Source organism: Microchirus variegatus (assembly GCF_963457635.1).
Source record: "Microchirus variegatus genome assembly, contig: SCAFFOLD_33, whole genome shotgun sequence".
Classification (NCBI taxonomy): Eukaryota; Metazoa; Chordata; class Actinopteri; order Pleuronectiformes; family Soleidae; genus Microchirus; species Microchirus variegatus.
Window position 1 is genome coordinate 807,833 of NW_028154656.1, and position 25,506 is coordinate 833,338.

At 45.1% G+C, this 25,506-nt stretch overlaps 1 protein-coding gene across 1 annotated transcript; it reads left to right on the forward strand.

The window, feature by feature from the left end:
* Nucleotides 1–244: 244 nt before the first annotated feature.
* Nucleotides 245–25,434, forward strand: prkd1 (protein kinase D1; the record flags this gene model as incomplete). Its single annotated transcript, XM_083910922.1, has 21 exons — nucleotides 245–487; nucleotides 7,166–7,304; nucleotides 11,861–11,992; nucleotides 12,076–12,245; nucleotides 12,338–12,361; nucleotides 12,458–12,665; nucleotides 13,639–13,716; nucleotides 13,847–14,051; nucleotides 14,126–14,249; nucleotides 15,945–16,022; nucleotides 16,154–16,318; nucleotides 16,413–16,524; nucleotides 17,210–17,262; nucleotides 21,235–21,307; nucleotides 22,189–22,295; nucleotides 22,710–22,871; nucleotides 22,947–23,045; nucleotides 23,696–23,856; nucleotides 23,961–24,067; nucleotides 25,052–25,137; nucleotides 25,234–25,434. 21 exons carry the CDS (start codon nucleotides 245–247, stop codon nucleotides 25,432–25,434), a joined length of 2,727 nt encoding a protein of 908 aa, XP_083767048.1.
* Between the last annotated feature and the right edge of the window lie 72 nt (nucleotides 25,435–25,506).

Below are 25,506 nucleotides of genomic sequence, written 5' to 3' on the forward strand. Positions count from 1 at the left end.
CCTGTCTCTCTTCCTCTCATCATCTCCTTGTCTCCTCAGTCTCAGACTCGTCCTTCTTTGAGGAAACTCTTGTTTCTGAAGCGTCCGAGTTTGACCGCTCCTCCTCCTCCTCCTCCTCCTGGACACTCTCACTCCCTCCCTCCCTCTCTCCTCCTCCTCTCCCTCCTCCTCTCCCTCTCTCTCTGATCGTCAGTTTCTTGGCAGCAGCAGCTTCTGAAATCACCGGGGAGGAGAAAAGGTTCACATGAGCGCGCCTCCGCTGATCCGTGCTCCCAGTCCGCTCCCCTTCTCAGGGGGGAACAACAACACCGGCACCGGAGGAGGAGGAGGAGGAGGAGAAGGTGGAGGAGGAGGAGGAGGAGGAGGTGCTGCCGTGCTCTCCTTCCACATCCAGATCGGTCTGAGCCGGGAGCCGGTGCTGCTGGACGCCGCAGACCTGAGCCTGAGTCAGGTCCGCGAGGTGGCGTGTTCTATCGTGGACCAGAAGGTAAGAAAAGAAAAGAAAAGAAAAGAAAAGAAAAGAAAAGAAAAGAAAAGAAAAGAAAAGAAAAGAAAAGTTTCCTCAGTAAAGTAGAGCAGCAGTAAAGGGACAAACCTCAGAATCTGCTCTGGGTTTGGGATTCGACCCGGCGCCATTTTTGAAAACAGGAAGTTGAAAACAGGAAGACGTGACCTGCAGCCGGGCTCCTGTTGGTCTTCTGCAGCTGTCAATCATTCCTGTGAACAGGAAACAGAAGTTTGCTAATGTTTACAAATGTTAATTTGAAGAAGAAGCTGAATGATGTCACATGACTGTTCATCATCATCATCATCATCATCTTCATCATCATCATCTTCTGTTCCCTCTGTGTTAGCTGCCTTTGCTAACTTAGCTTTTAAAGCTCAGAATGTGTTGCTAATGTCAGCTGACTGTTATTGTCTCTGTGTTAGCCACCTTTGCTAACAGCTTTTACAACTCAGAGTGTGTTGCTAATGCCAGCTGACAATTATTAGCTCTGTGTTAGCCACCTTTGCTAACTTAGCTTTTAAAGCTCAGAATGTGTTGCTAATGTCAGGTGACCATTATTGTCTATGTGTTAGCTGCCTTGGCTAACTTAGCTTTTGAAGCTCAAAATGTATTGCTAATGTCCAGTGACTATTATTGTTTATGTATTAGCCACCTTTGCTAACATAGCTTGTGAAGCTTAAAATGTGTTGCTAAGGTCAGCTGACTGTTATTGTCTCTGTGTTAGCCGCCTTGGCTAACTTAGCTTTTGAAGCTCAAAATGTATTGCTAATGTCAGGTGACTGTTATTGTCTCTGTGTTAGCTGCCTTGGCTAACTTAGCTTTTGAAGCTCAAAATGTATTGCTAATGTCAGGTGACTGTTATTGTCTCTGTGTTAGCTGCCTTGGCTAACTTAGCTTTTGAAGCTCAAAATGTATTGCTAATGTCAGGTGACTGTTATTGCCTCTGTGTTAGCCGCCTTGGCTAACACAGAGGCAATAACAGTCACCTGCATCAGCTGTTTTTTTTATGGTCTGTTTATGGTCTGTCGGCGTCAGTCACATGATCATTGTCTCGGCTGAAAACACTGAATCCTTTGTCGTTGCACATGAACGCGAGTCACGCGTTGAGTGAAATGAACGGATGAATCTCTGCGTTCTGTGTTTTGTGATCTGATACGAGTTTGTCGGCACGGACGTTGTTTGTACGTAGACAGCGAAGAAGACCGGTGTAGTTAGCCATGCTAGCTAAGTTAGCGGTTAGCTAAGTCAGAACCCCCAGAACTTAAGAGTGATGCAAATTCATTTGCAGTGGTCTAATGTTAGCGACACATTGTGAGGCTAATAAAAACAACAACAACAACAACAACATCATTAAGAGATGCAGCTGTGGGGGCGGAGACAGAGGCGGGGCTTATTCATCTCATGTACTGTATATAAAATGACATTTTGTGTGCACGTGTGTGTGTGTGCACGTGTGTGTGTGTGTGTCACAGACTAACCATAGATGTTTCAGAGCCACAGGCGATGATGCCGTCGCCATGGCAACGCTCCACTCTCATCCTGTCACTGCACAATTTAACCTTTGTGAGCGGCTGAACTCTGGTGTGACACAGATCAGCTGATCTGAGGTCAACAACATCATCACTGTTGTGTGTGTGTGTGTGTGTGTGTGTGTGTGTGTGTGTGTGTGTGTGTGTGTGTGTGTGTGTGTGTGTGTGTGTGTGTGTGTGTGTGTGTGTGTGTGTGTGTGTGTGTGTGTGTGTGTTTATTCACATGAACTTCACGTCGACTGCTTTTAACGACGTTAAAATGTAAGAGATTTTGTAAAAAAAAGAAAAATAACATGATTAAATCAGTCAACGATTGGCTGTTATTTTCTCTGGTCTCTGCTTCATGGACTGAGCTGAACTGAGAAGCTGTTGCTAAGCACTTGCTAATGAAGCTACACACACACACAGTGTTACTGTGAATGTGTTCTCTCTCTCTCTCTCTCTCTCTCTCTCTCTCTCTCTCTCTCTCTCGCTCTTGAAAATCTGAACAAAAACCAACACTTTTTCATCTATTTGTTTAAAAACACTATTTACATTTCTCTTATTATGACTTACATATTCTATCTTTAAGCACAAAAAAACACCTTAAACTTTAAGTGTATTTGGACTCTTATTTTGAAGGGCACGTGTTTCCCAGTGAGCCGTGGAGTGTGCCGGTGATTTAATCGTCCCGTGTTTGTCCTGCTCTTGTTACGCTGCACTGAGCCTGATTCCACAGCGGATCATGTGACCTGCTAACACTTCCTGTTTGGACAGAACCATCAACATGTTTCTGTCTCATCACAAACTAAATCTGTGTGAGAGAGAGAGATTATTTAATCTGAAGACAAAACAGAGGAGGATCTGAGACACTGAGCGTGACCTCACTGTTGTTTGGTCTATTTTCTTTCCTCACACTCACTCGTTTACCCCAAATTGGTCTGTTTGGTCGACCTTAAAGATACAGGTTTATCTGACACACACACACACACACACACACACGCACGCACACACACACACACACACACACATCTATGTCAGTTTAAGTCTGTTATCTTAAGAACATGTTCACGTCTTTATCTTCACTGTTACACAGACTTTTCCTTGTACAAACTTAAGTCTGTAAACCACTCACTCTCCCACACCAAAGTCACTCACTCTCTCACACCAAAGTCACTCACTCTCCCACACCAAAGTCACTCACCCTCCCACACCAAAGTCACTCACTCTCCCACACCAAAGTCACTCACTCTCCCACACCAAAGTCACTCACTCTCCCACACCAAAGTCCATAGAGTAAACCAGTGATTTTAACATCACAGCACACAGGAGTTCACAGGAGTTGTTGATCCACTGCTGCCTCCATCACTAACTTACAATGACTGATTTTAGTGAATTCGGCTTCATTCAGATGTACCTCAGTGACACAAAGTGACCACACGAGGCAGCAGAGGACCAGCAGCTCCTGTGTCCCTGTGAGCTAAAATCACTGGTTTTCTCTATGGACTTTGGTGTGGGAGAGTGAGTGGTTTATAAACTTCAGGTAGATAATTGTAGACTGAAGCTGACAGAAATTACGTTACGCGAGTATCTTGTTCAATGGTTAGATTACGTTGTCAGCAGCAGGGGGCGCTAACAGCACAGTAAGCTCTGAGTGTGTGTGTGTGTGTGTGTGTGTGTGTGTGTGTGTGTGTGTGTGTGTGTGTGTGTGTGTGTGTGTGTGTGTGTGTGTGTGTGTGTGTGTGTGTGTGTGTGTGTGTGCGTCAGAGCCTCATAAAACCACACTTTACACTTCATATTTGAGTCATTGAATCTAAATCATAAGAATGAGACTAAAGGTCATGATGTGGTGAAGTGAGGACAGGATTACACGAGATTGATGGGATTAAAACAGCCCCGTTTATCTGTGTGTGATGTCAACAAGGAGAGGAGAGGAAGAAGTTCACACACACACACACACAAACACCCCCCCCCCCCCCACACACACACACACACAGTGTAGGTGTTTGTGCAGGTTGTTTTTTTTCAAACTATTCTACAGAGGAATATAAAGAACAGCAGGTGACCTCCACACCTGTTCACAGGCGACACCTGTGTGACTCCACTCACAACATGCAACACTTAACACTTCAAATGGCAGCAAATTAACTGATTAACAGGATCAGGTGTGTGTGTGTGTGTGTGTGTGTGTGTGTGTGTGTGTGTGTGTGTGTGTGTGTGTGTGTGTGTGTGTGTGTGTGTGTGTGTGAAAATCCAATGTTTTTCCAGCATTTCTACAAACTTAGAAATGTTCAACTGAAGTTTGTAAACCACTCACTCTCCCACACCAAAGTCCATAGAGAAAACCAGTGATTTTAGCTCACAGGGACACAGGAGCTGCTGGTCCTCTGCTGCCTCGTGTGGTCACTTTGTGTCACGAGTTAAGTCTAAATGAAATATTTTAAAATCAGTCATTTTAAGTTAGTGATGGAGGCAGCAGTGGATCAACAACTCCTGTGAACTCCTGTGTGCTGTGATGTTAAAATCACTGGTTTACTCTATGGACTTTGGTGTGGGAGAGTGAGTGACTTTGGTGTGGGAGAGTGAGTGGTTTATAAACTTCAGTTTCTGTCTAACAGTGAAGATAAAGACGTGAACGTGTGACGTAGATGTCGTCGACTCAGAGGCTAAACACACGGTGTTTAACACACCAAACCCCATCAGATTGACCACAGTGACACAAAGTGACCACACGAGGCAGCAGTGGTCCAGCGGAATGGTACAGTCCAGAGCTGCAGAACAAGCTGAACATGTTCCAGAGGCTGTTTTGTTCTCAGAGAAATGACCTCAGTCATATCAGAGACCTTGACTGAACACACACACACACACACACACACACACACACACACACACACACACACACACACACACACACACACACACACACACACACACACACACACACACACACACTCACACTCACACACACACACACACACACACACACACACACCTCTCTATCAGTAATAATAAAGCTGTGTTTCTGTCAGTAGCAGTTTAGTCTTGTTGCCTGGCAACTGATGATGATTGCGCCTGTGAAGTGTCCTTCTGAGGACCATTATGAGACACACACTAACACACATTAATACACACACACACACTGAATGGAGCAGAAGAGAACAGATGTGTGTGTGTGTGTGTGTGTGTGTGTCATTGTTCTCTGTCTTTCATCTTCACCTCCATCCTCGTCCTTTTTCATCTCTCTCTCTCTCTCTCTCTCTCTCTGGTCATGTGACAGTTTTTTTCTCACTTCAGTTGTGACTCAACGAAAACTGGTCAAACGTTTCCTGTGTTCAGACTCATGGACGTCACAGGAAACACCACATATTTAAAGAGACAGTGACGGAGAAACAGACTCTGATTTAAGTCACTTTAACAAAAGAGTCATGGAATCAAATCTACGTCACTTTAAGTCTGTGACGTCTTAAGAACACGTTCACTTCTTTATCTTCACTGTTAGAAACTGAAGTCTGTAAACCACTCACTCTCCCACACCAAAGTCACTCACTCTCCCACACCAAAGTCACTCACTCTCACACACCAAAGTCACTCACTCTCCCACACCAAAGTCACTCACTCTCCCACACCAAAGTCACTCACTCTCTCACACCAAAGTCACTCTCTCTCCCGCACCAAAGTCACTCACTCTCACACACCAAAGTCACTCACTCTCCCACACCAAAGTCACTCACTCTCCCACACCAAAGTCACTCACTCTCCCACACCAAAGTCACTCACTCTCTCACACCAAAGTCACTCTCTCTCCCGCACCAAAGTCACTCACTCTCACACACCAAAGTCACTCACTCTCCCACACCAAAGTCACTCACTCTCCCGCACCAAAGTCACTCACTCTCCCGCACCAAAGTCACTCACTCTCCCGCACCAAAGTCACTCACTCTCCCACACCAAAGTCACTCACTCTCCCACACCAAAGTCACTCACTCTCCCGCACCAAAGTCACTCTCTCTCCCGCACCAAAGTCACTCACTCTCCCACACCAAAGTCACTCACTCTCTCACACCAAAGTCACTCACTCTCTCTCGCACCAAAGTCACTCTCTCTCCCACACCAAAGTCACTCACTCTCTCACACCAAAGTCACTCACTCTCTCTTGCACCAAAGTCACTCACTCTCCCACACCAAAGTCACTCACTCTCCCACACCAAAGTCACTCACTCTCCCACACCAAAGTCACTCACTCTCCCACACCAAAGTCCATAGAGTAAACCAGTGATTTTAACATCACAGCACACAGGAGTTCACAGGAGTTGTTGATCCACTGCTGCCTCCATCACTAACTTACAATGACTGATTTTAGTGAATTCAGCTTTTAAAATATTTAATTTAGACTTAATTCAGTGACACAAAGTGACCACACGAGGCAGCAGAGGACCAGCAGCTCCTGTGTCCCTGTGAGCTAAAATTACTGGTTTTCTCTATGGACTTTGGCGTATGAGAGTGAGTGGTTTACAAAACAGTGAAAGCGCTGAAGCTCAGAATAATTTTTTTCTTTTGACAAACATGAACAATAATACGAACTGTGTGTGTGTGTGTGTGTGTGTGTGTGTGTGTGTGTGTGTGTGTGTGTGTGTGTGTGTGTGTGTGTAAATATTCATCAGCTCTCTGATTCCTTTCATCACAGCCTTTTGTCAAATAACCTCCCTCTCTCTCTCTCTGTGATATCTGTTGGGGATATGTGTCTCTCGCCCAGTCGCATATATAAGGAGTGCACACACACACGCACGCACACACACACACACACATGCACACACACACCCCTTTATAAATGGCATCATGTGACATGACCGGTCGTCATGGTGACAGTTCTCTCTGCTCAGCTTTTATTCTGCTCATGTAAAAAAAAAAAAAAAAACTCGTACGGAGTTAGGAAATTTTCATTTTTCAAGCTTTGGTTAAATTTTTTATAAAATTAAATAAAATGTAATTCAATAAAATGAGACCAAGGTTTTTAAACAGTGTCTCAAGTTCAACAACATGACTGATGCAGGAGGAGGGGGGGGGGGGGGGGAGGAGGGGGCGTGTCATCGGGTGAAGCTCTCTGTCAATCACTCCGTGTCGTCCAATCACGTCTCTCGTCTCTCGTCAGTTACCAGAGTGCGGCTTCTACGGTTTGTACGAGAAGATCCTTCTGTTCCGTCATGAGCCCACGTCGGAGAACGTCCTGCAGCTGCTGCGATCTGCGTCTCAGATCCAGGAAGGAGACCTGGTGGAGGCGGTCCTATCAGGTGAGAGTGACATCACAGGTGGGAGGGGCTTAACACCTTCACACACACACATAGACCTTTTCTCTTCTCCTTCTTTTTCCTCTTCCTTCTTTCACCAAGTATCTCTGTCTTCTTCTTCTTCAAGTTTTCAAGAGCCAGACTTTAAGAGACCAAGACAAGATCAAGATTCTTCAGGACTGAGACCAAAAACCTTGAGGAACCTAGACCAGGACAAGACCTAGACCAGGACAAGACCACTGGTTTTAGGACATGACCACCAAGAAAAGGCCAAGACCTTTAGGGGACATTACCAAGACCAGGGACCAGGACAAGAGACTTTTCGGAACCTAGGCCAGGGCTTGACGAAGCCTTTTAGGGCCTGGGACCAAGAAAAGACCAACCCTTTTGGGTGCCGTAGCCAGGACAAGACCAAGACCAAGACCAAGACCAAGACCAGGACAAGACCAAGACCAGGACAAGACTAAGGCTTTTAGGAAATGAAACCAAGAAAAGACCAAGAAGTTTAGGTGACATTACCAGGACTAAGACCAAGACTCTTAACGACAGAGACCAAGAAAAGACCCAGACTTTTAGAGACCAAGACCAGGTCAAGCCAATGGTTTTAGGACATGAAGGTAAGAAAAGGCCAAGACCTTTAGGGGACATTACCAAGACCAAGACTCTTCAAGACAGAGACCAAGACAAGACCAAGGTTTTTAAGGCCTGGGACCAACAGAAGACCAAGCCTCTTAGGTACCATAGCCAGGGCAAGACCAAGGGTTTTAGGGACCAAGACCAGGACAAGACCAAGGGTTTTAGTGACCAAGACCAGGACAAGACCACGGTGTTTAGGGACCAAGACCAGGACAAGACCAAGGGTTTTAGGGTCCAAGACCAGGACAAGACCAAGGGTTTTAGGGACCAAGACCAGGACAAGACCAAGGGTTTTAGGGACCAAGACCAGGACAAGACCACGGTGTTTAGGGACCAAGACCAGGACAAGACCAAGGGTTTTAGGGTCCAAGACCAGGACAAGACCAAGGGTTTTAGGGTCCAAGACCAGGACAAGACCACGGTGTTTAGGTACCAAGACCAGGACTAGACTCATACGTTTAGGGACCATTTACCTTCTTTTCTTCTTCCATTTGCTGACTGTGGGTTAAACACACACTTGTGTTGTGGGCTCTTTGCCAGTGAGACACACACACACACACACACACACACACTGAGGTGTGGAGGAAACAAACAGGAAATGAACCTGCGATGATGTCACAGGCGGCTCCAGCCGAGCGATCTGATTGGTCACAACAACAACAACAACAGCAACATCCTGATGTTTCCTGAAAACAGATTTTATCGAGTGTGAATTTCACCAGGAACTGTTTGTCTCTGTGTTCATGAGGATTTAAGGTGTTTGTCATTCACTAAAAAACAGCAAAGGATTGTGGGACGTCACACCTTTGATCATTGTTTGTATTCAGTCACTTTTCTCATCTATATCATCTAGATCTATGACTATCTGTGTTCACGTATTTATCTCACTGTTAAACTTCAGTTTGTAAACCACTCACTCTCCCACACCAAAGTCACTCACTCTCCCACACCAAAGTCACTCACTCTCACACACCAAAGTCACTCACTCTCACACACCAAAGTCACTCACTCTCACACACCAAAGTCACTCACTCTCCCACACCAAAGTCACTCACTCTCTCACACCAAAGTCACTCACTCTCTCACACCAAAGTCACTCACTCTCTCACACCAAAGTCACTCACTCTCCCACACCAAAGTCACTCACTCTCTCACACCAAAGTCACTCACTCTCCCACCAAAGTCACTCACTCTCCCACACCAAAGTCACTCACTCTCTCACACCAAAGTCACTCACTCTCTCACACCAAAGTCACTCACTCTCTCACACCAAAGTCACTCCTTCACCCACACCAAAGTCACTCACTCTCTCACACCAAAGTCACTCACTTTCCCACACCAGAGTCACTCACTCTCTCACACCAAAGTCACTCACTCTCTCACACCAAAATCACTCACTCTCCCACACCAAAGTCACTCACTCTCTCACACCAGTCACTCACTCTCCCACACCAAAGTCACTCACTCTCCCACACCAAAGTCACTCACTCTCCCACACCAAAGTCACTCACTCTCCCACACCAAAGTCACTCACTCTCACACACCAAAGTCTCACTCTCCCACACCAAAGTCACTCACTCTCCCACACCAAAGTCACTCACTCTCCCACACCAAAGTCACTCACTCTCCCACACCAAAGTCCATAGAGTAAACCAGTGATTTTAACATCACAGCACACAGGAGTTCACAGGAGTTGTTGATCCACTGCTGCCTCCATCACTAACTTACTATGACTGATTTTAAAATATTTAATTTAGACTTAACTCAGTGACACAAAGTGACCACACGAGGCAGCAGAGGACCAGCAGCTCCTGTGTCCCTGTGAGTTAAAATCACTGATTTTCTCTATGGACTTTGGTGTGGTTTGCTTTAATGCTCCTAATTTCACCAGAGACACACACACACACACACACACACACAGAGTTTATGAAGCATATAATAACAGTTGTTCAGATTTCCACACGTATGTTGGCCTCCAAACAAAAGCCATAAACAATAATTTGAATAAATGTTGGTAATTTCCTGCGGCAGAGTCTAGAGTCTAATCAGAGACGCATTCTGCTGAGGACCACAGCGGAGTGTGTGTGTGTGTGTGTGTGTGTGTGTGTGTGTGTGTGTGTGTGTGTGTGTGTGTGAAGCAGCGGGAAAGATTCAAAAATAACACACTTACCACACACTCTCTCTCTCACACACACAGGCAAAAATAAGAGAATTGGATGAAAAAAAAAACCCAGAAAAGACGTCTCCCAAATTACCCATCATGCTTTGCCAGAACGGCGAGCCAGCCAAACAAACACTTGTTTGTCATAAAGAGCCTCTCACACATGTAAACATTGACTAAATACAGCACAGTCATCACTAACTCTCTCTCATGTTTACATTTGTCAGTAAAGTCATATGACCTGAGCCTTATTTTGAAAGGATTGTCAAATCCTGTCTACTTCTCTAGTGTATGAATACATGAACGTGTTAGAGTGTTACCTTGTGTGTGTGTGTGTGTGTGTGTGTGTGTGTGTGTGTGTGTGTGTGTGTGTGTGTGTGTGTGTGTGTGTGTGTGTGTCTCTTTTCCACCTGTGCTTCTTCACCTGCTCGGCTGCACTTCCTGTTTCCTGTTTTTTTTTGTTGGTGTTCTTTTGTGTTTTAGACTTTCTGCTCCTTGTGCTTTTTGTTTTTCTTTATTTTTTCTTTTGTCTTTAATTTCTCACAATGATGGGTCTTTTATTTTGTCATTTTGTTCCTCATGTGTATGTACTTCCTGTTTCCTGTGGATTCTGTGGACTAAGACTTCCTGATATAAATGTCCACAGCAGGCTCTTGTTTTTGAAAGTGGACAAAAGGTTTGTTATTTTAATTTACTTACGTTATGATGATGATGATGATGATGATTTTCACACACACTATCATGTACTTGCTGCATACTGAGGACCAGGTAAAAGTGCTGACAAATCAAACATAATTACAAATATCTACTTCTTGAATGACATCGATTAAGAACGACTGGGTGCAGTACCATAAAATGTCTGCAGGTGGAGCCCCAGAGCAAATAGTGTGTGAAACACCAGGGCTGGATTAATTTTTTTTTTACCAAATTGAGGAGCTCTGCATGTTTACAACCTAAGGAAGTTATTTGAATGAAAACAAAGTGAGGACCGGACAAAATGTCCTCACTTTGTAAAAAGGTCCTCACTTTGTTGGTCAAAAACCGTCACTGGTCCTCAGTATGCTGCAAGTACAAGAACACACAGCTGCTGCTCACTCGTTAAGACTTTGCCGTTAAGTCTGAATTAAATATTTTAAAAGCCAAATGCATTAAAATAAGATGTTTAAAGTTAGGATGAGGTGAGTGGTTTACAAACTAAAAAAAAAAAAGTAACAAATGTCGAAAAACTATTAAAACCGACGCCAGTTTAAGTCTACGTCATCTTAAGAACACGTTCACGTCTTTATTTCACTGTTACACAGACTTTTCCTTGTGTAAATTGAAGTTTGTAAACCACTCACTCTCCCACACCAAAGTCCATAGAGTAAACCAGTGATTTTAACATCACAGCACACAGGAGTTCACAGGAGTTGTTGATCCACTGCTGCCTCCATCGCTAACTTTTAAACGTCTTATTTTGTAAAATTCGGCTTTTGAAAATCATTCGGATTAACATCAGTGACACAAAGTGACCACACGAGACAGCAGAGGACCAGCAGCTCATGTGTCCCTGTGAGCTAAAATCACTGATTTTCTCTATGGGCTTTGGTGTGGGAGAGTGAGTGGTTTACAAACTTCAGTTTCCTGTCTAACAGTGAGATAAGGACATGATCATGTGATGTAGATATAGACTTCTGAAACACTAAGCTCCGCCTCTTCCTCTCATGTCTGTTTTCATCATCGTAAATTAATCCAATAAGAACGATGTGTCTTCCGTCTCCAGCGTCCACCACGGTTGAGGACTTCCAGATCCGTCCTCACTGTCTCTTCGTCCACTCGTACCGAGCGCCGACCTTCTGCGACCACTGTGGCGAGATGTTGTGGGGCCTCGTCCGACAGGGACTCAAGTGTGAAGGTAAGGAAACACGGGCGAGTGTCCTTCACTTCCTGTACGATGGCGTCTCATCGTGTCCTCTCTGTCTTTCTCTCTGTCTCCAGGCTGTGGTCTGAACTATCACAAACGCTGTGCCTTTAAGATCCCCAATAACTGCAGCGGCGTGAAGAGACGCCGACCGTCCAACGTGTCCCTGACGGGGGGGCTGGTCAACATAGGGCGCCCCCTGTCTGCAGAGCCGTCCCCACCTCACTACACCGACGATGCTTTACTGGTCAGTCACCATGTAGATGTGACTTCTTCTTCTTCTGCGTTCATTAAAGGGTAGTTTCTGTGTTAAACCGCTCTCTCTGTCTCTGTCTTCAGTCTCCAGTCAGTCCCAGTATGGAGGTACGTTCCCCTCATTCTGGACACAATAAACACTCACTTTTTCAGTTTTCTTTCCGTGTGTTGAATCATTTCCTCGTCGTCCTCCTGTCGTCGCAGCAGAAGAACCAGGAGTATTTCCCCGGCAGAGAACGTCGCTCCAGCTCCCAGTCGTACATCGGCCGTCCCATCGAGCTGGACAAGATCCTGCTGTCAAAGGTCAAAGTTCCTCACACCTTCCTCATCCACTCGTACACTCGACCCACCGTCTGTCAGCACTGTAAGAAGCTGCTGAAAGGCCTCTTCAGACAAGGGCTGCAGTGTAAAGGTGAGCACCACGGATCATCTTCAGACACCACTCACTCTGCCACACCAAAGCCCACAGAGAAAACCAGTGATTTTAGCTCACAGGGACACAGGAGCTGCTGGTCCTCTGCTGCCTCGTGTGGTCACTTTGTGTCACTGAGTTAAGTCTAAAGTAAATATTTTAAAAGCAGAATTCATTAAAAAAAGATGTTTAAAGTTGATGGAGGCAGCAGTGGATCAACTCCTGTGTGCTGTGATGTTAAAATCACTGGTTTACTCTATGGACTTTGGTGTGGGAGAGTGAGTGATTTTGGTGTGGGAGAGTGAGTGACTGGTGTGGGAGAGTGAGTGACTTTGGTGTGAGAGAGTGAGTGACTTTGGTGTGGGAGAGTGAGTGACTTTGGTGTGAGAGAGTGAGTGACTTTGGTGTGGGAGAGTGAGTGACTTTGGTGTGGGAGAGTGAGTGATTTATAAAACAAACAAACAAAAGTAACAAATGTAGAAAACTATTAAAACCGACGCCAGTTTAAGTCTATGATATCTTTAAGAACATGTTCACGTCTTTATCTTCACTGTAAAACAGACTTTTCCTTGTGTAAACTGAAGTTTGTAAACCACTCACTCTCCCACACCAAAGCCCATAGAGAAAACCAGTGATTTTAACATCAACAACAACACAGGAGTTGTTGATCCACTGCTGCCTCCATCACTAACTTATAATGTCTTATTTTCTAAAATTCGGCTTTTAAAAATCATCATCCAGATGAAAATCAGTGACACAAAGTGACCACACGAGGCAGCAGAGGACCAGCAGCTCCTGCGTCCCTGTGAGCTAAAATCACTTGTTTTCTCTATGGACTTTGGTGTGGGAGAGTGAGTGGTGTACTAACTTCAGTTTCAAAGGACGTGATCACGTGACGTAGATATAGACTTTAGAAACACGAAGCTCCGCCTCTTCCTCTCACATCTGTTTTCTTCTTCTTCTTCTTCTCTAGATTGTAGATTTAACTGTCATAAACGATGTGCTGTCAAAGTGCCCAACAACTGTCTGGGAGAGGTTTCAAGAAATGGAGGCAGGTTTATAACACACACACACACACACACACGCACGCACGCACGCACGCACGCACGCACGCACACACACACACACACACACACACACACACACGCGCTAATGTCCACACACTGATTCCTGTTCTCCAGATCTCCTCAGCCCCGGGGCGGAGTCTGACGTGGTCATGGCGGAGGGTTGCCTGGACGACCACGACATGGACAGGGGCGTCGGCCTGTTGGACGACATGGACGACATGACGCTGACCTCAGAGGGCGCTCTGCTGCTGGAGGCGGGGCCAAGTGACCTCTGTGACCTGCACGACCCCGACCTGGACGAGTCCAACCGCGCCATCAGGTACGACAAACACACACACACACTCGCACACACACACACAGGTATGAGGCTGATGTGTATACTGCCCCCTACAGTCCGTCCACCAGTAACAACATCCCTCTGATGAGAGTGGTTCAGTCTGTCAAACACACCAAGAGGAAGACGAGCAACGTGATGAAGGAGGGATGGATGGTTCACTACACCAGCAAAGACACTCTGGTACCTGTCTGTCTGTCGCTCTCTCACCTGTCTGTCTGTGTCTCACCTGTATGTCTGTCTCTGTCTCACCTGTCTGTGTGTCTCACCTGTCTGTGTCTGTCTCACCTGTCTGTCTGTCTCACCTGTCTGTCTCTGTTTTACCTGTCTGTCTGTGTCTGTCTCACCTGTCTGTCTGTCTCTGTCTCTCTCTCACCTGTCTGTCTGTGTCTCACCTGTCTGTCTGTGTCTGTCTCACCTGTCTGTCTGTGTCTCACCTGTCTGTGTCTGTCTCACCTGTCTGTCTCTGTCTTACCTGTCTGTCTGTGTCTCACCTGTCTGTGTCTGTCTCACCTGTCTGTCTGTGTCTCTGTCTCACCTGTCTGTCTGTGTCTCTGTCTCACCTGTGTGTCTCTGTCTTTCAGAGGAAGAGACATTAATGTCTCTGTCTGTCTCTCTCTCTAACCTGTCTGTCTATCTCACCTGTCTCACCTGTGTGTCTTACTTTCAGAGGAAGAGACATTAATGTCTCTGTCTGTCTCTCTCTCTCTCTCACCTGTCTGTCTATCTCACCTGTCTGTCTCTCTCACCTGTCTGTGTCTGACCTGTCTGTCTGTCTCACCTGTCTCTCTCTCTCACCTGTCTGTCTCTCTCACCTGTCTCTGTCTCTCTCACCGGTCTCACCTGTCTGTCTCTCTCACCTGTCTGTCTCTCTCACATGTCAGTCTGTCTCTCTCATCTGTCTCACCTGTCTGTCTCTCTCACCGGTCTCACCTGTCTGTCTCTCTCTCTCAACTGTCTGTCTGTCTCTCTCTCACCTGTCTGTCTCTCTGTCTCACCCGTCTGTCTGTGTCTCACCTGTCTGTCTGTGTCTCACCTGTCTGTCTCTCTGTCTCACCTGTCTGTCTGTGTCTCACCTGTCTGTCTCTCTGTCTCACCCGTCTGTCTGTGTCTCACCTGTCTGTCTGTGTCTCACCTGTCTGTCTCAGTCTGTCTCTGTCTCACCTGTCTGTCTCTATCCGTCTCTCTCTCTCACCTGTCTCACCTGTCTGTCTCTCTCACCTGTCTTACCTGTCTCTCTCTCTCTCACCAGTCTCACCTGTCTCTCTCTCTCACCTGTCTCACCTGTCTCTGTCTGTCTCACCTGTCTGTCTCTCTCACCTGTCTGTCTCTCTCACCTGTCTGTCTCTCTCACATGTCAGTCTGTCTCTCTCACCTGTCTCACCTGTCTCTGTCTCTCTCACCGGTCTCTCTCTCTCAACTGTCTGTCTCTCTCTCTCTCACCTGTCTGTCTGTGTCTCACCTGTCTGTCTCTCTGTCTCACCTGTCTGTCTGTGTCTCACCTGTCTGTCTCTCTGTCTCACCTGTCTGTCTGTGTCTCACCTGTCTGTCTGTGTCTCACCTGTCTGTCTCAGTCTGTCTCTGTCTCACCTGTCTGTCTCTATCCGTCTCTCTCTCTCACCTGTCTCACCTGTCTGTCTCTCTCACCTGTCTTACCTGTCTCTCTCTCTCACCAGTCTCACCTGTCTCTCTCTCTCACCTGTCTCTCTCTCTCTCACCTGTCTTACCTGTCTCTCTCTCTCACCAGTCTCACCTGTCTCTCTCTCTCACCTGTCTCACCTGTCTCTCTCTCTCTCACCTGTCTTACCTGTCTCTCTCTCTCACCAGTCTCACCTGTCTCTCTCTCTCACCTGTCTCACCTGTCTGTCTGTCTTTCAGAGGAAGAGACATTACTGGCGTCTGGACAGTAAATGCATCACGTTGTTTCAGAGCGACACAGGAAATAAATATTACAAGGTAAGAGAAGGACAAACATCTGTCAGTTAGACTTTTATCATGTTGTTGTTGACACTTGTCCTCGTCCTCCTCATCCTCATCCTCGTCCTCCTCATCCTCCTCATCCTCCTCCTCCTCCTCCTCGTCTTCAGGACATCCCTCTGTCAGAGGTCCTGTCTCTTGAACCAGCTCAGAACGTCTCTCTTCTTCCTGATGGATCTAATCCTCACTGTTTTGAGATCACCACGGCGACGCTGGTTTACTACGTGGGAGAAAACCTGAGAGGAGACTCGAGTGTGAGCGGCAGCAGCGTCCTGGTGAGACGACGTCATGTCCTGTGATGTCATGTGACGTCATGGTGTGTCCTCTCTTCTCTAACACGCCGTTATTGTTTCCGTGTGCTGACTCCAGGTCAGCGGCGTGGGTCAGGATGTGTCTCGTATGTGGGAGATGGCGATACAACACGCTCTGATGCCGGCTGTTTCCACTGGAGTTTCACACAGTTCACACCACAGTGGACACAGTGAGTCACCAGCACACTTTTAAAGGGACACTTCAGGGATTCAGCTCAGAACATCTACATCAGCATAAGTCTACAACATCTACGTCACATGTTTGTAAACCACTCACTCTCCCACACCAAAGTCCATAGAGAAAATCAGGGATTTTAGCTCACAGGGACACAGGAGCTGCTGGTCTACTGCTGCCTCGTGTGGTCACTTTGTGTCACTGAGTTAAGTCTAAATTAAATATTTTAAAAGCTGAATTCACTAAAATCAGTCATTGTAAGTTAGTGATGGAGGCAGCAGTGGATCAACAACTCCTGTGAACTCCTGTGTGCTGTGATGTTAAAATCACTGGTTTACTCTATGGACTTTGGTGTGGGAGAATGAGTGACTTTGGTGTGGGAGAGTGAGTGGTTTACAAACTTCAGTTTACACAAGGATAAGTCTGTCTTACAGTGAAGATAAAGTCGTGAACGTGTTCTTAAGACATCATAGACTTAAACTGACTTAAATTTTGAATAGTCATTTGTTAGGTTTTTTTTTAGCTTGTAAACCACTCACTCTCCCACACCAAACCCCATGAGTTGTAAAGAGGAAAACAGTGAATTAAGTCAGTGAACATAGAGCATAAACAGCACTGTAGTTTTGTGTGTGTTATTGATCTGAATATTTTCTGTTTTAAATTTTTTGTCCCCTCATCAGAGGAAATTTCCATCAGCATCTCTGTGTCAAACTGCCAGATCCAAGAGAATGTGGTGAGAACACACACACACACACACACACACACGCACGCACGCACGCACGCACGCACGCACGCACGCACGCATGCACGCACGCACGCACGCACGCACACACACACACACACGCCTCCATCACTAACTTCAAACGTCTTATTTTGTAAATTTCGGCTTTTGAAAATCTTCATTCAGATTTACTGCAGTGACACAAAGTGACCACACGAGGCAGCAGAGGACCAGCAGCTCCTGTGTCCCCATCAGGAACTTCTTTCCACACAAACCCAAAAACACGACTTACTGTTTCTCCTCTGGTGTCGACTTGTTTCCTAAACTCCGGTCGTTTGCGTCACAAAGAATCCAGACGTCCGCAAACTCCGCTCATGTGAAAGTTAACGTGGAGAGAGAACTCAGAGTTCCACTTCCACACAGACGTGTCCCTCACCGTCTCCAAGGTGAGCGCGTCTTCAAGCACCTGAAATGGAGATTACTGTGATTACTCACTCAGCCAAATGGTTTCCATGGCAACAGATGGTAATTAGGCAGCGAGCTGGCAGAGAGGGGGACGCAGGGAGGAGGTTCATAATATTGTATTTCTGTCCTCTTTGCTCGAGGTGTGAGATTAGGCTGTCAGCTGATGAGGGGGGAGGAAGACGTGATTGCAGACAAGTGAAGGAGAAAATATTTTGCACTTGTGGTGTCAAAGCTGTGGCAGATCACTGACGCTGTGTAGTCACACTCAGTGGGTGAAGCACACAAAAACAGCTCTGACGGCTGCTGCAGCAGGTGATGAACTGACTCTGAGCACAGGCTTCTCCTGTCTGACCTCACACCTTCATCACCTGACCCTCAGCAGCTTCATCATCACTGACTTCACATGTTTCTGTCTCAAAGTGTCGCTAACGCAGAGCTAACTCAGGGCTAACTCAGAGCTAACTCAGGGCTAACGCAGAGCTAACGCAGAGCTAACTCAGAGCTAACTCAGAGCTTACTCAGAGCTAACTCAGAGCTAACTCAGAGATAACTCAGAGCTAACTCATCATCTCGTTCAGGGGTTTGTTTTGATCATAAACTCACAGCTGTTTATCACCCACTGCGATCAGCGGATTCAAACCCACAACCATCATTCTAACTAACCACATAGTTAACCACTACAGAGCTAACTACAGAGTTAACCACAGAGGTAACCACAGAGTTAACCACCACAGCGCTAACTACAGAGCTAACCGCAGTTAACTACAGAGCTAACCACAGAGTTAACCACCACAGAGTTAACCACAGCGCTAACTACAGAGCTAACCACAGTTAACTACAGAGCTAACCACAGAGTTAACCACCACAGAGCTAACCACAGTTAACTACAGAGCTATCCACAGAATTAACCACCACAGAGCTAACCACAATTAACTACAGGGCTAACTACAGAGTTAACCACCACAGAGTTAACCACAGCGCTAACTACAGAGCTAACCACAGTTAACTACAGAGCTAACCACAGAGTTAACCACCACAGAGCTAACCACAGTTAACTACAGAGCTATCCACAGAATTAACCACCACAGAGCTAACCACAATTAACTACAGGGCTAACTACAGAGTTAACCACCACAGAGTTAACCACAGCGCTAACTACAGAGCTAACCACAGTTAACTACAGAGCTAACCACAGAGTTAACCACCACAGAGCTAACCACAATTAACTACAGGGCTAACTACAGAGTTAACCACCACAGAGCTAACTACAGAGCTAACCACAGAGTTAACCACAGAGCTAACTATAGAGCTAACCATAGAGTTAACCACAGAGCCAACTACAGAGCTAACCCCAGAGTTAACCACAGTTAACTACAGAGCTAACTACAGAGGTAAACACATAATTGACCACAGAGCTAACTACAGAGCTAACCACAGTTAATTACAGGGCTAACTACAGAGTTAACCACAGAGCTCCTCCTCAGTCTAAGTACAGGAGATAAAAGACGCCATGTTGACGTCCGCGCTCACTGGGACGTCACAATGCGCTAAATTCCTGCAATTGTTGTCTCGTGGAGCTCCGCTTTGTCCGTAAAAAACACGCCAAAAACCTGAAGTCCGTGAAAAGTTCTCATATTGTCTCCACAGTGCAACACAGAGTTCTACACAAACTTCCAGCCTCAGAGGATTTACCTGTCCAGTGGATTCATGTTACATATGACGGATGTAGGTCTGCTAATAATCACTTTTCCTAATGCTAACTACTGTTAGCTCCCAGTAGCCTCTGTGGCTGATGTCACTTCCTGTCCCTTAAGTTTCGTTGTTGTTTTTTTAAGAGATACTATTAAACAGAGGGTTGTGAACAGGGCTGTTTTGGCAGGTGATTGAACTGCTGTGGTGCTTCATCCTTATGGTATTTTGACCAAAGCATCACAGACATGTTCATGAGGACACCAGGGAACTACGTTATAATATGACTCCTTTAACCACAGAGTTAAACACAAAGGTAAACATAAACATAAGCAACACAGCTAAACATGGAGCTAACTACAAACATAACAACACAGCTAAACACGGAGCTAACTACAAACATAACAACACAGCTAAACACGGAGCTAACTACAAACATAACAACACAGCTAAACACGGAGCTAACTACAAACATAACAACACAGCTAAACACGGAGCTAACTACAAACATAACAACACAGCTAAACACGGAGCTAACTACAAACATAACAACACAGCTAAACACGGAGCTAACTACAAACATAACAACACAGCTAAACCTGGAGCTAACTACGAACATAACAACACAGCCAAACATGGAGCTAACTACAAACATAACAACACAGCTAAACCTGGAGCTAACAACGAACATAACAACACAGCTAAACCTGGAGCTAACTACAAACATAACAACACAGCTAAACCTGGAGCTAACTACAAACATAACAACACAGCTAAACATGGAGCTAACTACAAACATAACAACACAGCTAAACATGGAGCTAACTACAAACATAACAACACAGCTAAACCTGGAGCTAACTACAAACATAACAACACAGCTAAACCTGGAGCTAACTACAAACATAACAACACAGCTAAACCTGGAGCTAACTACAAACATAACAACACAGCTAAACCTGGAGCTAACTACAAACATAACAACACAGCTAAACCTGGAGCTAACTACAAACATAACAACACAGCTAAACATGGAGCTAACTACAAACATAACAACACAGCTAAACCTGGAGCTAACTACAAACATAACAACACAGCTAAACCTGGAGCTAACTACAAACATAACAACACAGCTAAACCTGGAGCTAACTACAAACATAACAACACAGCTAAACATGGAGCTAACTACAAACATAACAACACAGCTAAACCTGGAGCTAACTACAAACATAACAACACAGCTAAACATGGAGCTAACTACAAACATAACAACACAGCTAAACCTGGAGCTAACTACAAACATAACAACACAGCTAAACCTGGAGCTAACTACAAACATAACAACACAGCTAAACATGGAGCTAACTACAAAGTTAACCACAGTTTAAAATGCTGTTAAACTCTTTCTTCTTCTACACGACACAAATATAACACAAATGAACTGTAAACGCTGGATAAACCATGAACTCACTGAAGATGAAGTGACATTTTAAAGCTTTATGAAACACAGACAGTCTCTCACTCATTACTGTCACATCAGTGTCACTCACACACAGGTGTGTGTGTGTGTGTGTGTGATATGTTCATTTGTCAGGGGACATCACACACACACTTCATACCTCAAATCACCGCCTGAAGACAAAACGATGTATTTAAATCACCCTTTAATTAAATCTTCAAACTTTTTATAATAATATATAATATATAATACTGATAATATCTAATTTGTCCTGGTCCAGGTCCAGGTCCTGGTCCTGACCCATTAACAGCTCAGTCTTACGATAATTTCTCAAACATTAAGAAGAGATTGAACGTCTTTGTGTTTTCCAGGACATCAACTCTGTGTATCAGATCTTCCCTGACGAGGTTCTGGGCTCAGGACAGTTTGGTATCGTCTACGGAGGTGAGACCTTCTGATCTTTAGTTTAAGTCCTTATTCCTACAAAATAAAACATGTCTTTATGTCATCTTTAGGTTTATTCATTATTCCTACAAAATAAAATACATGTGTTTGTTATCTTTAGTTTAAGTACTGATTCCTACAAAATAAAATACACGTTTTTATGTCATCTTTAGTTTAAGTCCTTATTCCTACAAAATAAAACATGTCTTTATGTCATCTTTAGTCATTACTTCTACAAATTAAAATACACATTTTTATGTTATCTTTAGTTTTAGTCGTTATTCCTACAAAATAAAATACACATTTTTATGTCATCTTTAGTTTTAGCCGTTATTCCTACAAAATAAAATACATGTTTTTATGTTATCTTTTGTTTTAGTCCTGATTCCTACAAATTAAAATACACATTTTTATGTTATCTTTAGTTTTAGTCGTTATTCCTACAAAATAAAATACATGTTTTTATGTTATCTTTAGTTTTAGTAGTTATTCCTACAAAATAAAATACATGTTTTTGTGTTCTCTTTAGTTTTAGTCGTTATTCCTACAAAATAAAATACATGTTTTTATGTTATCTTTAGTTTTAGTAGTTATTCCTACAAAATAAAATACATGTTTTTGTGTTCTCTTTAGTTTTAGTCGTTACTCCTATAAAATAAAATACACGTTTTTATGTTATCTTTAGTTTTAGTAGTTATTCCTACAAAATAAAATACATGTTTTTGTGTTCTCTTTAGTTTTAGTAGTTATTCCTACAAAATAAAATACATGTTTTTGTGTTCTCTTTAGTTTTAGTAGTTATTCCTACAAAATAACACACGTTTTTAGTTTTATCTGTTGTTCTGAAGAAAATAAAAATATAATGACACTCCTGTTTGTAGGTAAACACAGGAAGTCAGGCCGAGACGTCGCCATCAAGATCATCGACAAACTCCGATTCCCCACAAAACAAGAGAGTCAGCTGCGCAACGAGGTGGCCATCCTGCAGGTACACACACACACAGACACACAGACACACACACACACACACACACACACACCTGGTGGCAGTGAGTGAGACTTCCTGTCGAGAACGACATCATTACCGTGACAACACTGTGGGGGTGTGACATCCACGTTATATCTCAGTGCTGCTCAAACTGCAGGAGCTGCTGTAACACACACACACACACACACACACACACACACACACACACACACACACACAGACACACACACACACACACACACAGACACACACACACACAGACACACACTCACACACACACACACACACACACACCCTGAACACCACGTACCATTTCCTGTCAGTTTTACTTTGACGAACAGAAAAGCGTCTGTGTCTCAGGCTGCTCCTCAGCAGCAGGGGGCGCTCACAGTTAAACCCTCCTCCTCCTCCCAGAGTCTGCACCACCCGGGCGTGGTCAACCTGGACTGCATGTTCGAGACACCGGAGCGAGTGTTCGTGGTGATGGAGAAGCTCCATGGAGACATGCTGGAGATGATCCTGTCCAGTGAGAAAGGACGACTGCCCGAGAGGATCACCAAGTTCATGGTCACGCAGGTCCGTCCTCGAGAGCGCCACCTGGCTTTCATCATATCGTCTCCTAAACCCTGCGTGTGTGTGTGTGATTTTCAGATCCTGGTGGCTCTGCGTCACCTTCACTTTAAGAACATCGTCCACTGTGACCTGAAGCCTGAGAACGTTCTGCTCGCTTCTGCTGACTCATTTCCACAGGTACACTCTGTGTGTGTGTGTGTGTGTGTGACTTCCTGTTGGACGAAGTTCGTAGGCGTGTTCAGGGTCGCCCTCTGGTGTCACGTTTAAAGTTCCGTGTCGATCGGTGAATGTATGACAAAGTTATAGATCACTTCCTGTTTTGTGGCGAATGGTTGGAATTCGCAAAAATTCCGATGGTTACCGTGGCCACGCCCTTTTGAGTCTGCGAGATGTTTTTGTAGCTTTTCATCTTTGACGTGTCCAGAACAAACTTACATGTTTTTTTTGGTTAAAGTTACTACGATTATCGCACTCGGACGAAGAGTGCAAATTGGCAAGAATGGGTTCCAAATTCAAAATGGCCGACTTCCTGTTGAGTTGAGGCCGTGGTCCCAGTTGACTTTTTTGTTCGTCTTGGTCCGTCACATGTTCTCACCAAGTTTCGTGAAATTTAGTGCAACTTAGTTTTGGCCTTGTCCTACCAGGTTTCACTTTTGGGGGGCGCTACTGAGCCAATTTTTTTTTTCCACATTCTCCTTATTTGATAGGTGTTTGCATTCATTTTGTATCTTTACTGCCCTCTTGTGGCCATGGATAGATCATCGTGAAGTTCAGTCGTTCACTGTGACATCACATCTAACCTTCCTTTGACCTTCGACCCTCCGCAGGTGAAACTCTGTGACTTTGGTTTCGCTCGGATCATCGGCGAGAAGTCGTTCAGGCGCTCGGTGGTTGGCACGCCGGCGTATCTCGCTCCAGAGGTTCTGAGGAACAAAGGCTACAACCGCTCTCTGGACATGTGGTCGGTCGGCGTCATCATCTACGTCAGGTGACCTTTTCTTCTTCTTCTTCTTCTTCTTCTTCTTCTTCTGAAAAGATGTAAGGTGTACGATCTAAACCATGATGATTGTGTGTGTGTGTTTGCTGCTTCAGTCTCAGTGGGACATTTCCGTTCAACGAGGACGAAGACATCAACGATCAGATCCAGAACGCCGCCTTCATGTATCCTCCTCACCCCTGGAAGAAGGTCTCAGTGGAAGGTGAGTGAAGACGTGTGGAGACGTCAGGAACATTGACCAGATAAACGCTCTCCTGCTGCAGAACAAAATCTACTTAGAATTCCAAAATTTACTGAAAATTCCAAAATCTACTTAGAATTCCAAAAATCTACTCAGTTCCAAAATCACCGTAGAATTCAAAAAAATCTGCTTTAAGTTCCAAAATCAACTTGGAATTCCAAAATCTACTTAGAATTCCAAAATCTACTTAGAATTCCAAAATCTACTTTAAGTTCCAAAATCTATTTATAATTTCAAAATCTAATCAGTTCCAAAATCTACGCAGAATTCCAAAAATCTACTCAAAGTTCCAAAAATTTGCTTGAAGTTCCAAAATCAACGTAGAATTCCAAAAATGTGCTTGAAGTTCCAAAAATGTACTTGAAGTTCCAAAATATACTTAGAATTCCAACATCTACATAGAATTCCAAAAATCTACTTAAAACTCCAAAAATCTGCTTGAAGTTTCAAAATCTACGTGGAATTCCAGAAATCTACTCAGTTCCAAAATCTACTCAAAGTTCCAAATTCTACTTAGAATTCCAAAGTCACCTCAGTCGTGTGGACGACGTCGCCCTCCGCAGGCTCAGGAAAAAGGGGCATTTCATATGAATAAAGAGGGTCATGTGACATGAGAGGGACGAGTGGGTCTCAGACAGACAGTGATGGGGGGTCAGGGGTCAGGGGTCAGGGGTCAGGGGTCAGGGGGGTGGGGTCTATTCATGTGAATAATACCAAGTGATGGAGGCCTCTCAGAGCTGTTCGAGCTGCTGACCCCTGAAGAAATGTTAACATCATGTTAGCTTTGCTCATTAGCCCCGACTGGCCTCTCACTACAGGGGGTGGATGAGGAGGAGGAGGGTGGACAACCCCACATCCTGCTCCTCCTCCTCCTCCTCCTCACTCCCTCCCTTTCTCTTGATTCCTTGTCTCCTCCTCTTCTTTCCTTTCCCTCCGTCCTCGCAGCGATCGACCTGATCAACAACCTGCTGCAGGTGAAGATGAGGAAGAGATACAGTGTGGACAAGACGCTCAGTCATCCCTGGTTACAGGTGAGCAATACCTCCCCCTGCCACCAGGGGCTTCTATGATATCTTGAAGAACATCTGACAGTCAAGCATAACTGATGTGAATATTGTATAATACAGGACTACCAGATGTGGCTGGACCTGAGGAACCTGGAGACGCGCATGAACGAGCGCTACATCACCCACGAGAGCGACGACCTGCGCTGGCATCACCACGCTCAGCTCAGCGGCCTGGACTACCCCATCAGTGGGTTAGGGTTAGAGCGCCACCAGGAGCATGAGGAGCTGGAGACGCTGAGCGAGAGGGTCAGCGAGCTGTGAGGACCACACAGAGACATGAGGAACCAAGAGGAACCTGCTCCAAACATCAGAAGCTTCTCCAAACATCAGAAG